Source organism: Nycticebus coucang, chromosome 20, assembly GCF_027406575.1.
Source record: "Nycticebus coucang isolate mNycCou1 chromosome 20, mNycCou1.pri, whole genome shotgun sequence".
In the NCBI taxonomy this organism is placed as follows: domain Eukaryota; kingdom Metazoa; phylum Chordata; class Mammalia; order Primates; family Lorisidae; genus Nycticebus; species Nycticebus coucang.
In genome coordinates this window covers 10,477,272-10,492,245 of record NC_069799.1, presented here as the reverse complement: position 1 = coordinate 10,492,245, position 14,974 = coordinate 10,477,272, and the positions used below count along the sequence as shown (strand labels likewise).

General features: G+C 42.6%; 2 protein-coding genes and 1 pseudogene across 2 annotated transcripts in view; 1 reads left to right on the top strand and 2 right to left on the bottom strand.

Annotated features, from left to right (window-relative positions):
• LOC128573137 (zinc finger protein 501-like) overlaps positions 1–14,974 on the bottom strand; it is a 501,109-nt gene that overhangs the window by 110,883 nt on the left and 375,252 nt on the right. The window lies entirely within an intron of this gene.
• On the top strand, positions 3,166–6,414 carry LOC128572281 (protein FAM13B-like; annotated as a pseudogene).
• LOC128572287 (AN1-type zinc finger protein 6-like) lies at positions 11,491–13,030 on the bottom strand. Its single transcript, XM_053572116.1, has one exon. The coding sequence runs from the start codon at positions 12,868–12,870 to the stop codon at positions 12,277–12,279; it is 594 nt and encodes a 197-aa protein (XP_053428091.1). The 5' UTR covers positions 12,871–13,030; the 3' UTR covers positions 11,491–12,276.

Sequence of the window (14,974 nt, the reverse complement as noted above, 5' to 3'; positions counted from 1 at the left end):
TCTAAGAGAATTATCAGAGAAAATAACACCAAAGTAATCTTTACCAATATCACAAAACCTATTGTCTCTGTGTGACTGCCACTTTAGAGTCTCCTGAGACAAACATCTTCACAATCATAGTAAAACCTTAACAACATAATTATGGGGGTCGGGGGTGGGAAAGAATGTGAGTTAAGCAGACTAAGTTAGCTGTGCTGCTTCAGCTTAGCTTCTCAGACTCCAACTTGCAGACCACTGTTCTGGTTTCAGGGGGAAATCCCAACCTTATGCCAGGATTTTTGGAGAAGCAAATGAACAGAGGAGGAATGGGAGACGTGGAGGAGGAGGCGCCCCTTTCTTCAACTTTCGGAGTCCTAAGGAATTAATGTGTGGTGGTGGATTTCAGGAGCCTGCATCAGAGGTTTGGGTGTGGTCCCTGGACTGGTCTCATTGCCTTGTTTTCCAGCCAATGCACCATAAAGATGAGAGGTTCTGGCATAGAACCAGGGTGATGATTCACAAGAGAGTAGAAGAGGCCAGTCCAGGGGCCAGGAAAGACTTTAATAGAGGGGAAAAGCAGAATGGTCACTGAGCATGTGTCAGCTCAGCTCCAACACGGTTCCAAAAGGTGAGGTTTTTTGGGTTTTTTTTTTGCAGTTTTTGGCCGGGGCTGGGTTTGCAGTTGTTGGCCACCTCCGGCATATGGGGCCAACACCCTATTCCTTTGAGCCACAGGTGCCACCCTTCCAAAAGGCTTTTATTGCCCTTATCAGTATAGCTGGAATGGAAACGATTAGAGGCTCTTCTCTAGTGGGGTGGTGGTGGTGGTCAGGATTATGGGCCTAGTACTGGCCAGGATATGTGTAGGGTGTTTCCAGTAACTCTGGCCTTGAAGCACTTAAGAATCCAGGGACAAGATTGCTTGTTTTCTAAAATGGCTCCATTCTTGTTAGAATTATGAGAATTTCTTTCTCACATGTTGCACATTTATTTATTTTCAAACAAAGCTGTGATGAAAGCACCTTCATTCATTCTTATGCTGTAATAATTCCTTATGATATGTTCTGAGAGAAACCCCCCTCAAGAGAGACTTTCGTTCTGTTCTGTTTTGTTTTTGTTTTTGTTTAGTAGGCCCAGCCAGGTTCAAACCCACCAGCCCTGGAGCATGTGGCTGGTGCCCTAACCCCTGAGCCACAGGTGCCCAGCCAAAAAGAGACTTTTTTTGGTGTTCAGCCTTCCCACATTAAGTCAAGTGTCTCCAGTGAGGGACATTTGGTAAACCTGGAATACATGGCTGCTGGTGAATCGCACCTCGTGTGGGTTAGGCAGCACCTGGGGTGAAAGGAGATTCTGGGTGTTTCAAAAGACAAAGGCTCAGTCATCCTACACATGAGCTGTAATGCCATCAATTGCCATGTGAGTTCATGTCTTTTTTCCAGCTGGAACTGATCACTGTCAACCTAAAATAATTAAAAAGATCAGAGTCTGGTTTAAAGAGAGTATTCATTTGCAATGGTTGAGGATGACTACCCAGGAGCATAGATTCAAGTTGCCTTGAATATAAGCTTTAACCTGTTAGCAGCACTTACAAGTAGGCTTTTTTTTTTCCTCCTATGACAAAATGATAATGTTATAGGAAGACGAAGGCCCGATGGAAAGAGAATCACCCAAACACCAAGATATGGAGGAGGAGCTTTATTTTAGCTGGCGGAGCCATGGCAGACTAGAGTTAAAAAATGGCCAAGCTTCCCGTGGGCTTAGTCTTTTCCCTTTCAGAGATCCTCATCCACAAGTACCCTTCTCACTGGTCAGTTTGAATCAAGCTGGAGAAGACAGGCTTGGGCTTTCACAAAAGTGGGAGCAAGCATTAGTTTCCAGGTCCCAGGAAGTCAAGTTTCTACAAATTCCTAAGAGTTGAGTCACCCTGGGGTGGATCTTGCAGGTATGTTTCTGGAGCCTCTGTGAGAAGACCTCATTTCTCTCAGACCTCACTTTTCCTGGGCATCGTCTCTCAATAAGAACATGCCCATATAAATTTAAATTCTTCTATTTTAGAGAATATTTTATTTCTTTGCTATATTGATATAAGATAGAATTCAACAAGTGATAAGAAGATATGGCACAGTACATTCATCGTTACCAACCCTGGAAGTGAGGACTACGTGAAGATTGTAGGGAACTATATATAAGTAGGTTTTTAAAGGAAAAACGGGAGAGGGGGTTTCTAATTGTTAACCAAGAATTTACATTAAAATTACATAAGTTATTGATCTCCTATACCTTTTTTTCCTTTCCTCTTTACACCCTGTTGCCACTGTGTGATTTTTTTTGTTTGCTTTTTTTCTTGTTAATCAGGCTCAGGCCATGTTCAAACTCACTGCCCTTGGTGTGTGGGGCTGGCACTCTAACCAGTGAGCTGTGGTGTCCAGCTCACTGTGTGATTCCTGTCCATTCCTACCACATGCACTAGGTAATGACATGGCCAAGCCCCTTCAGGAGAAGGGGCCAAGCTCAGAGATTGCACACACAGCACAATTGCTCCCGAGGTTTACCACCAAAACCCCACACAAGTACCTAGATGACTCCTGGATTATTCCCTCCCTCAAACTGAATCTGTAGCCTGATCAGCACCTTCAGCATCCTAGGCTCTGACCACTCAGTCATAATCTCATCTCCTGTATGGACACAGGAATAAGACATAGCCCCACCTGGGATTGTATCTGTAGCAAAAACCAGTCCTTCCACCACCACTGCACTGACCTGCAACCATGCTTCCTGCATAACACCTTTTCTGTTCTGCTTATCTTTTTCCTGCAAATCCTCTTTTTATCCAGTAAGTGTGTCCAAGTCTACCCCTGTGGTGCCTGAATACAACATACTCTGAAATTCAGACGTCCATAGGTCAAGATGAGGCCCCTAGAACTGGCTGGGGTAAGGAGCAAATGCAGATTAGAAATTTGAGACATAATTCTCAAAATTGATAATTGTTGGGGGGCCTAACACAGCAACACACAAACCCTTTTCCATCACATCATGAAGAAATTTGGTCTGCAGATTCTTTGGCTGCCATCTTTGATGCAGATGTCTTTCACATTTACACAGATGTGGAAGATTTGAAAGAGCAAGAAATAGTGAGCAGGATAATGGTTTGACTTCTGGAAAACTACTATGGATATTTTGAGAATGAAGAGTAAGATTTTTCATCTAATGATTTGAATTCAATTACTGTACAGGTTAATGAACTTTCTGAGGAAGAAGAGGAAGATGAAAAGGTGGAACAGATAGAAGAACTTCCAGAAGAGCGTGCAGAAAAATTAAGTGACATGACAGAGGTGGTACAGTTAAGGATGATTGAAAATATCCAGAATCAAATAGTGTTACAGCATCAACAAGTGCTCATATAACTCCCATCAGCATGTTATCAGCCTCTGTGGACATTTTATTGTTTTTGTTTTTCTTTTTTTTCAGTTTTTTTTGGCTGGGGCTGGGTTTGAACCCACCACTTCCGGCATATGGGGTCGGTGCCCTACCCCTTTGAGGCACAGGCACCGCCCCCTCTGTGGACATTTTAGAAAGAACAATTAGAACAGCTGTGGAATGGCACAATCTGCAGAGCAGCATAGATTATGATCTTTTTTTTTTTTTTTTTTTTTGTAGAGACAGAGTCTTACTTTATGGTCCTTGGTAGAGTGCCATGGCATCACACAGCTCACAGCAACCTCCAACTGCTGGGCTTAAGCGATTCTCTTGCCTCAGCCTCCCGAGTAGCTGGGACTACAGGTGCCCACCACAACGCCCGGCTATTTTTTTTTTTTTTTTTTTTGTTGCAGTTCAGCCGGGGCAGGGCTTGAACCCGCCACCCTTGGTATATGGGGCCAGCGCCCTACCGACTGAGCCACAGGCGCCGCCCGATTATGCTCTTAAGAATTTACACCAGCAAAGTCTAGTGTGAAATAATGAAGCAGAAAGTATTAATTGTGATGGGTAAGGATCTAGTAACCAGGTTGATATTGCTGATGATGTTATTAATGCCAGTGATAGTAATAGAGACTGTTCAGAACCTGTGACTGGCCCTAATTTAGACAATGAAATTATGCAGCAAGATTTTGTATTTAAGGATGAAAAAAATAATCACTTCAACCAGGTATACTGTTAGAGCCATGGAGTGACCACAGTGATAGTGAAGATGGCTGTCTTGAGAGGAAAGAATATTTGTTATTTGACAGTGATAAATTGTCACACTTGATTCTGGATTCTAGTGGCAAGATATATGATTTGAGTGCCGACACTGAATCAGAAGTGCCTGGAGATCAAAGTGTTGATGTCCAAGGGGAAGCAGTATATATCCAAATTCCACATTTAGACCTGAAGAATGTTTCTGGTGGTGATAAGTGGGAAGAGCCATTTACTGCTTTTAAGTCTTGGAAGAGGTCTCTGAGTCTGGAGAAGCTCAGCTGTCTCCATGAGCTGGAAGAATGAATCCTCACCCCCTGGAAGAGGACTGTCCTCCAGTATTATCATGCCGCAGTTTGGATTTTGGGCAAAGCCAGCATCTCCTACATGATCCAGAAAAGTTGGATTCTTCCTCTAAAGCGCTTTGTTTTGCTAGGATCCATAGATCATCCTTTAGTTCAAAAGATGAAATAGAAGACAGGACACTTTTTATCAGGTGGTCAAGAAACTTCAGAAAAAAATCAGACAATTTGAGGAGCAGTTTGAAAGGGAAAGAAATAGCAAGCCACCTTTAAGTGATGTTGGAGCCAATCCAAAGGTATGAAAATGGATGGCAGAGCTTACCAAACTGTGGAACCAAATTAAAGATGTAAAACAGTAGTTCTGATGGAGAATTTGTACCTCAGACACGTCCATGTAGTAACACTCTTCCAAAAAGCTTTGGCTCTTCACTAGACCATGGAGGTGAAGAGGATGAAGATGAATCCCGAGTCATTCAGAAGGAGAAAAAAACCATTGAGGGGCGCAACCCTTGAACTCATTCTGAAAAGACTGAAAGAAAAATGTGTTGAGAGGTATCTTCCAGAAGATATCAAGAAAATGACCAAAAATCATTTGATTGAAGAGAAAACTTCTCTCCAAAAATGTCTTCTGTACTATGAAAGTCAACATGGAAGGCCGGCGACCAGAGACGAAACACGCATTGTCAGCTCTCTCCTATGGTAGATACAGGCTTGTACAACAGATGCTGATGAGAGCTGGCTCCACTGCAATCCTTGGATCTCCATCTACCCAGTGAAGGGGTTGGATGTTGCAGCCAATCATAGAAGGAGAAACTGCTTGGAATGCCTGCATCAAACTGGTTAACATAGCCTTTACCTCACTTAATTGCTGTGTTAAGACATTTATGCTCTACTCTTGATAGATTTGACATGTACCCTTGCAATATGCACCATAGGTGAGGTCCCACTGATTACCGTCTCTCCACCCGGCCTCCCCTCTCCCCTCCCTGCCCCCTCCTCTTCCCTCCTTCATTCTGGGATATAGTTGTATTTTATCATTCATGTGAAAGCGTGGGTGATTATATATTGTTTTCATGATAATGTTGAGTACATTGGATACTTTTTCTTCAATTCTTGAGATACTTTGGTACATGGATAGCACGGAATATTATGCAGCCATAAAAAATGGAGACTTTACCTCTTTTGTGTTTACATGGATGGAGCTGGAACGTATTCTTCTTAATAAAGTATCTCAAGAAATAAATTTATGTTGTTTAAAAGCCACCCAGTTTATGGCAACCTAAAAAAAAAAAAGGAGAAACTGCATATTTTTTTTGAAGAAATCAAGGAAGAAGATGGTGTTAGTTTGTCCTCTGAGTTAAGTGATATCTAGAAAACTGCTGTACAGGTACAGTCTTCATTGGAAAACTCAGAATCTAATGTTGAAGAAAATCAAGAAAAACTGGCTCTGGATCTCTGATTGTCAAGTACTAGAGCAGCTTCTATGCCTGAATTACTGGAATAACTATGGAAAGCCAGAGCTGAAGAAAAGAAACTACGTAAAACATTACAGGAATTTGAAGAAGCATTTTATTAACAAAATGGAAGGAATGCCCAGAGAGAGGATCGTGTTCCAGTGCTTGAGGAATACAGGGAATATAAGTAATTAAAGCCAAGCTTAGGCTTCTTTTTTTGCAGTTTTTGGCCGGGAATGGGTTTGAACCCACCACCTCTGGCATATGGGGCCGGCGCCCTACTCCCTTGAGCCACAGGCACCTCTCCAGGCTTCTTGAAGTTCTTATACACAAACAAGATTCTTCAAAATCTTGTGTGTGCTCCTTGAGAATTCATACCATAAAGTCAGTTGTATTCCTTAAAAAAAACAAAAACGTCATTGAAATTTGGATAGAAATTACATTAAATCTGTAGATCACTATGGGTAGTATGACCATTTGAAAATCATTTTCTTGTTTGATGAAAATATTTCAAATGATATATAAAACCAGCACATTGTACCCCATGATTGCATCAATGTACACAGCTATGATTTAATAATAAAAAAGAAAATCAGAATAACTTTTCATTTTTTCTTGTGTATTTCAAGTTTTTCATCTATGTTTTGTAGATTTCAGTGTAGATATCAGTCACCTTTATAATTAAGTGTATTTCTAGGTATCTTAATTATTTTTACCACTGTTGTAGGTACAGAAAAAACATTTCACAACATTCCTTTATGATAAAAACACTCAACAAATCAGGTAGAGAATGCATGTATGTTAACACAATAAAGGCCAGTGACAACTGAGTGTTAACATTATAGTGAGCAGAAAAATACTGAAAGGTTTTTCTCTGAGATGTACAACAAGGATACCTGTTTTCACCACTTCCATCTAAATAGTATGGGGAGTCATTGTGAGACCAATTAGGAAGGAGACAATTCAGGCTAGTCAAATTTGAAAGTTTGCAGATCAAGTGGCTTTTTTCTTTTTTTTTGAGATAGTCTTAAGATGTCGCCCTGGGTAGTGTGCTGTCACATCATAGCTCACAGCAACCTCCAACTCAGGCTCAAGCCATCCTCTTGCCTCAGTTTTTGATATTTGTTTTTAGTAGAGATAGGGTCTTGCTTTTTGCTCTGACTGGTATCGAATTTGTGAGCTCAAGCAATCCACCCACCTCAGCCTCCCAGAGTGCGAGGATTACAGGCATGAGCCACTGCTCCTGGAAGATAAAGTGGTCTTAAATTAAAAAAATAAATGAATAAAAATAAAGGCTATGTTCCCAGGTTGTTAGAACTTTTTAAAACTTTAGTAAACTTACAGAATATAATATCAACATGAAAACTAGTTGTATTTCTGTACACTAACAGTGAACAGAAAAAGAAATGTCAAAATTCTTTTTAGAAAAACTGTAAAAAGAAAAGTCAGTCCTTTCTGAGTTCTTGTTAGTATATAGTGAAAGGTAAGGTCTAGGCTCAGTGCCCTTGGCACAGTGGTTATGGCCCCAGCCACATACACCAAGGCTGGCAAAATAACAATGACAACTCCAACAAAAAATAGCTGTGCCTTTTGGCTGGTGTCTGTAGTCCCAACTCCTTGGGAGGCTGAGGCAGGAGAATCACGTAAGCCTGAGAGTTTGAGGTTGCTATGAGCTGTGATGCCACGGCATTCTGCTGAGGGCGACGTAGTGACACACTGTAAACAACAACAACAACAACAAAGGTAAGGTCTGACTTCAGTTTGTTCAATGTAGATTTTAAGTATTCCCAACCTTATTTCATGAAAAGACTGTCCTTCCCTCTCTGGGATGTTTTGAAACTCTTTCTGGGCACAAGTTGACTGTATACATGAGGATTTATTTCTGGGCTTTCTAACTTTCATCATCTCTTTATGCAAGCAAGTAACACACTGTTTTGAATATTTGAGCTTTGTAATATATGTTAAAGTGGGAAAGTATGATAGCTGTACGTTTTTCTATTTCAGTATTTTTTGGCTTTTTGTTTGTTTTGATTTTGATTCTTTCAGTTTTCATATACATTTTAGACTATTGTAACACTTGTGCAAAAAATTTCTGTGGTATTTTGGTAAGATTTTCATCAAACCTGTAGATCACTTTTGGTAGCATTGACATATCAACAAATTAAGTCTTTTAGCTCCTAAAGAAGAGTGTTTTCAGGTGGTGCCTGTAGCTCAGCTCAGTGGGTAGGGTGCCAGCCACATACACCGAGATTGGTGGGTTTGAACCCAGCCTGGGCCAGCTAAAACAACAATGACAATTGCAACAACAACAAAAAATAGCCAGGCATTGTGGCTGGCACCTGTAGTCCCAGCTACTTGGGATGATGAGGAAAGAGAATTGCTGGAGCCCAGGAGTTTGAGGTTGCTCTGAGCTGTGACAGTACAGCACTCTACACAAGGTGACAGCTTGAGACTCTGTCTCAAAAAAAAAAAAAAGTTCTTTTAATAGTTTTTGTTTAATTTCCACATAGTTGTGGACATGTCACTTTTCTTTTGTTTTTTATTTTTAGTTCATACTTTATTTTTCTGGGAATTTTTTTTAACTTTTAAACTTTTTGTAAGTAATTTCAGTTTTTATGCCTTGTTTTCCTTGTTTTATGTAGTGGTCTGTGTTTTCATTAACCTGATAGAGCAACATTTATTTATTTATTTTTTTTAGAGACAGAGTCTCACTTTGTCACCCTCAGTAGAGTGTTGTGGCAACACAGCTCACAGCAACCTCCAGCTCTTGGGCTTAGGCAATTCTCTTGCCTCAGCCTCCTGAATACCTTGGACTACAGGTGCCCACCACAACGCCTGGCTATTTTTTTATTGCAGTTTGGCTGGGGCCAGGTTCCAACCCACCGCCCTCAGTATATGGGGCTGGTGCCCTACGCAGTGAACCACAGGTGCCGCCCCTGACAGAGCAACATTAAGACTGATATTTTACATACTTATAAAATTACTTCATAGATTTTCACTTTTTTATGGTCACTTGATTTTTTTCCCTTTTCATTAGAGTATAATTCTTAGTTTCTTTGATATCTCAAATTTTTATTTTTATTTTGAGACAGAGTGTCAAGCTGTTGCCCTCAGTAGAGTACTGTGGCGTCATAGCTCACAGCAACCTCAAAGTCTTGGGCTTAAGCAATTCTCTTGCCTCAGCCTCTCAAGTAGCTGGGACTACAGGAGCCCACCTTGATGCCCATCTTTTTTTTCTGTTGTTGTTGCAATTGTCATTGTCATTTAGCTGGCCCGGGCTGGGTTCGAACCTGCCAGCCTCGGTGTATGTGGCGGGTGCCCTACCCACTGAGCTAGGTGTGCTGCCTGATATCTCAAATTAACTTATATGTTTGTCATTTAAAAAATAGCACCTGGGGGCGGCGCCTGTGGCTCAAGGAGAAGGGCGCCAGTCCCATATGCCGGAGGTGGCAGGTTCGAACCAAGCCCCGGCCAAAACACCACACACACACAAAAAAATAGCACCTGGGCGGTGCCTGTGGCTCAGTGAGTAGGGTGCTAGCACCATATACCAAGGGTGACGGGTTCAAACCCTGCCCCGATCAGCTAAAACAGCAGTGGCAACTGCAACAAAAATAGCTGGGTGTTGTGGCGGGAGCCTGTAGTCCCAGCAACTCGGGAGGCTGAGGCAGGAGAATTGCCCTAGCCCAAGAGCTGGAGGTTGCTCTGAGCTGTGATGCCATAGCACTCTTCTGAGAGTGACAAAGTGAGACAGAGTCTCACTGCAAAAACAAACAATACTCAGCTATTTTTTGGTTGTTGTCATTGTTGTTTGGCAGGCCCGGGCTAGATTGGAACCTGCCAGCTGAACTACAGGCACCGAGCCTACTTTCTTATATATCCTATAAACTACATTTATTTATTGTGACATTTTTTATTTTTCATCTTAACTACTCCTTATGAGGTGGTCAGTGCCAGTGCCATCTGGCCTGTGGTTCCACTTTGCCCCGGCCCGTGGGGAATTCAACCGGGACCTGGGAAACAAAGGGGTCAGTCGAATGGGACAAGAGACACGAAAGAATGAGAGCAAGTCAAGAGTCTGATCAAGCTCCGTCGAGTTTATTTTTCAGCTGGACTTATAAGCACACAAATGAGGAAGTAACTAAGGGCTATTCCTAACAGGGCGGGGAGGGGGCTAGTTTCTGGAAAATTACTAGGAGAAGGACCCTAAGGCAGGGGGTGCATTTTTGAGGAGATACGCAAGGGGAAAGTAATGTTGCTGTTTACGGTTGAATTCCTGAGAATAGTTTGTTCGTAAAATCAAGATAGCAAGGGGCATTTTTGTGATATATTTTGGCTTCCGGCATCTCCTCCCTTTTAGTTTTTTAAATTGTTGGGGTCTGTCAGTTGTTGGCGTAGAAGAGAGGGCATTAACCTTTTGGGGGGAAGTATTGACCTGATTCCTCCCGCGGGTATAATGACCGCATGATAAGTTTGAGCGTCTTTTGGGGAGGAGAGGAGAAATTTTTAGGACGCTAACCTCTATGCAAATCAGGTTTGCTTCCAAGAGACTCAGAGAGGCTGTTTATGCCTTCCCTTTGCAGTGTCTTTATTGCACCCCGTAAAAAGGTACCCAGGTTGTACTCACATATGATGGTGAGTCAACGTGCATAGCTCTGAGTGCTTACGCGGTTCCTGGAGGAATATCTTCGTTGGCAAGGCCCCGGTCTGCAAGGTTGAGTCTATGATAATGGACTTGAATGGGTTTTGATGCCAGGGAGTCAATCTGTGATTTGATAAAATTCATGATTTTGTTAAGAATAATGGGTCCAAGGGTGATTATTAATAGCAAGCTAATAAGGGGACCTGCAAGGGGCATGAGTAAGGAGTACATGGAGGATTTCCACCACACGTTTGCCTCAGAAGAAAATTTTTGTTTTTGTAAATCTAAGCTAAGCTTATGAAGTTTGTCAATCTGTGTTTCTACTGTGCCTGATTCATTAACAAAGTAACAACATTCCTCTTGTAGAAATAGACATGTTCCTCCTTTTTCGGTGGTGAGGAGGTCTAAGGCTCGTCTATTTTGTAGGGTTACTTGGGCGAGGGAGGTTTTTTGTCTTTGTAGGGAGGCGAGGGATTCTGCAGAGGCCTCGACTGCTAGTTGGAATTGTTCTGTTAACTTGGCAGCAGTGATGTAGGAATGCCCAAGGGCCCCTTCTGCAAGTCCCGCAGATACAGCAGATGTTGCAAGAGAGATACCCGCAACTAGGGGAAGGAAAACAGCACATTTGTTTCTGGAAAAAACACGAGAGTCAATTTTGTCCAAGGGGGAAATAAATTCAGTAGGTGTACGGATGTTCAGTTGAGGAATAAGAGTTACTGGGAGGCACAAGGCTGTAGGCTGAACTGGGAGGGTAAGATTTTTGGAAAGAGTGCCGTTGCACCAAATGAAGGAGCCGGGGGGGCGGTGATGTTTTGGGTAGGTGGAGAAGTGGTGTTGCAGAGTGTAGTAGAAGCGTTAGAATAACAAAAGATGAAGGAGTCTTTGTGGGGGTTTAAGAACAGAGAAATATCAAGTAGGGGTTTAAAGGATGTTTCTTTTTTTTTTTTTTTTCTGGTTTTGCTTTTTATTTAATCAAAGATTGGTGGATAAACATAAACACAGCACAATTACTTCAGATCATTCTTCATATTGTATACACACAGACCATGAACGTAATCTGAAAGAAATCTGCAGTCAGCACTGAAATGCATATAGCTTTTTCTTCCCTCATGCAAAAAAAATTTTTTTTTAAAACACACAAACTTAGAATCTCATCAGCACACACTCTCCTGTGACAAATGATTCAGACATAAATAAAGAATGGATGCAAAGAAACTATATGCTAACATATGAATAACCTTTGTTAATGAAAAAAAAGAAGCAGCCATAATGATTAAGATACATTCAGTTACTGATAGCTAGTTGTGCCCTAAAGGGAATTATCAAAAAGAGAAATTGTGCTCTAGAGAAAAGCTCTCTCTATATACACAATGAGGAAATAAACTGCAAGATTAATGCATGCATGTTTAATACTGGAAAAAATCACAGCCCTCCAAAATTTCTCCACATTTGTTATAGAAGCCTTCTGCACTCAACTAAAATTAAAATGATCTTAAAAGGATAATACTTGTCAAGTTTAAGTCTTTTGAGCCACAGAAACTGCAATGGGAATAAATGTTCAGAGTCATTTTCAAAACAAAAACAAAAATCTATTCTTCTGATGACATGCATGATTAAAAGGTCTATGCAAGATACATTGCTCTACATTCCCAATGACTAGGAAAAAAAAAGTCAAGTCAATTTTTAGTTTGCAGATGGTCAAAGGATTTTGTATTCCAGCAGGAGTTCAAATCTTCTGGATCTTTTCACCAACAACTACTGGATTTTCTTTTCTGATTTTCTCAGCAGCATCAGCTTTGTAATTGTAAGAGCAATTGTGTACGTCTGAGTAATGGTGTACACCACAGTAAACATTTCCACATCGGCATTCAAACCCAGTAAGTCCCACTTTCTTCCTGCACATGAAACAGAGATTCTTTTTTTGTTTTGGTTTTTCAAGAGACTTGCTTTGCTCTTCAGATAGCTGCTGTGCAGTATCAGATACTGAAGCTTGCAGATCTTCTGTTTCAGGTACTGCTTTATCCACAGAGGTACTGTCCACTTGGGAAGATGCTACAGATCCTGATAAAAGTGACTGATTTGATACAGGGCTTGGCTGCATACATGAAGATGTAGAGTCTAGCGTCGACTGAGCTTCTGGGACACTGCCCTCTGTGCACTGAACTGGTAAAGATTCAGACAGACTACTGACAGAAGTTGCAGGTGGGCTTATTCTGCCATTACTACTGTTCTGTCTTTGAAGATGTTCTTTATAGCATACTGAACACATGCCATTTGTACGAGGGTTTCCATAAAATCCGCAGCCAGTGGAACAAAGCATAGGCACTTGGCTGTGATTAGTTTCTTAAGCCACGTTCCTCTGTTGCACACTCTGATATAAGAATAGGACTTTGGATTAGGGTTCCTACTGTACTGAGGGTGCTTTGCAGCTCACTCTCTGTATAGCGTCCCCAGTTTCCTATGTCAGGTGGTCTTCCCTGCTGCTGGCGGTGGCTCTCTCCGCCTGACGCGCTGCGCGCCGCCGCTGGTCACCGTAGGTGAGTGGGGACAGGTGAGGCCACCGAACCCCTGCTCGCTTCCGCCCCGCCGCCGTCGGCCCCTCCGTCTGCTGTTTATTAAACTTTTCTGTTTGGTTGTTCTGCCTGTGACGTGACCGCGGGGGATAGCGCAGGGATCAGGATGTTTCTTCTAAAGCAGTAGCGTTCAGGGGAGATGGCAAAGGGACGGCGGTAAGGGGTGGGCGGCCTAGCGCAGAGGAAGCAAGAGGTGAGGCTGCCTAGCCTGCTCATATTGGCAATGAGGAGAACTTCGCGGAGGACAGTAAGCCAGGAAAAAGGGCTATCTGGGGAAGGGGGTGCAAGTTGTTTAAGCAAGGCGTTTTCTTGGTTTTGAATCTGGGTATGAAGGGTGGTTTGGATTTGTACAAGGGAGCACCATATGAATAGCTTGCTGGAAGGCCAGGAGCTGTATGAGGTAGGGTACATGGCGCCTTTGACAGGGGATGTCCATCTATTGTCCCATGGATCTTGAATGATAAGGGTGTAGTGGTCTTGGAAGTAAAAAAGCTTATGGGGACTATTGTAAGGAAGTGAACTAAGGGAATAATTGAATCAGGATATTGGGTTGGTGAATATTGCAGTAGTAATAGGGACAGCCTACATTTTGCATGTACCAGTAATCTTTACAATTACGATCGGTTTGATCGTACAAAAAACATAGATGTGGGTGGGGATGCCATGCTTGGATTTTAAAGTCAGTAAAATTAAGAAAAATGGTAGAACTGCATCCAGAAGGTGGGCAGTCGGCAGTGGCTAGGAGGTCACCAAAACCTTTTTCATCAGTCGAGTTTTCAGTTAAATAAAAGCACCAAGCGAAGGGCTTGGTGACCGCTGGAACAGGTTGGCCCAGTGCTGGGAGGCAGAAGATCAGGAGATAAGGCAGCATCATGGATGGAAATCCGTGGTTCTGGAAGGGAAAGGAGAAAGATAATCTCAAGGAGGTTCTTCTCCCTGGATTTTAGATTTGTTATCAATTTGTTTTACTAATCTTTCAGGCAGCCATCTGACTGCATTTTCTTTGGTATCAAATAGGCATACGGATCCTCGGCCCCAGATAAGAACTGGGTCTGGGCCGTTCCATTTTGCGGTGAGTGGATCCTTCCATAGGACTGTGGCATAATTGTTATTTGTTTCTGGGTGCCAAAGGCGGTCAGCGGCAGACTTGCCCTGGGCATCCATATTTAAAAAATTAAGGATTAGGAGCCCAGGGGAAAATTTAGCTTGTATAATGTTACTATCATAGGGACTACGTCCCATGAGTTTATCCCTAGTCCATTTCTTGGAGGTCTTATTTTCAAGATTACGGGCTGCTGTTTCTTTGCAGTTATCAGCATATTCGGTTCTCCAGAGGACATAATCACCTCCAGGCAGGGTGGCACGGGTTATAAAGAACCAGTCATTTGGGGTGAGCCACCGCTCGCTCAGAGATTCAACTACAGATATAGTGAAAGGGGCTGTGGGGCCATAGAGGGACACAGCAGTTTTTAATTCTTTTTTTTTTTGGTAGAGACAGAGTCTCACTTTATGGCCCTCGGTAGAGTGCCGTGGCCTCACACAGCTCACAGCAATCTCCAACTCCTGGGCTTAAGCGATTCTCTTGCCTCAGCCTCCCGAGCAGCTGGGACTACAGGTGCGCACCACAACGCCCGGCTATTTTTTGGTTGCAGTTTGGCTGGGGCCGGGTTTGAACCCGCCACCCTTGGCATATGGGGCCGGCGCCCTACCGACTGAGCCACAGGTGCCACCCCAGTTTTTAATTCTTTAACATGCTTGAAATTCAAGCGACGATACTGCTGATCGGCAGTTTCAGCTTTTTCAGCATCTGAGTCAGAGGCCTCGTGGTCATTATCTGAGGCGTCATCTGCC

Bases quoted from the DNA above. Each gene is read 5' to 3' on its own strand.
- LOC128572287 (XM_053572116.1), bottom strand. From the start codon at position 12,870: ATGCTTTGTTCCACTGGCTGCGGATTTTATGGAAACCCTCGTACAAAT.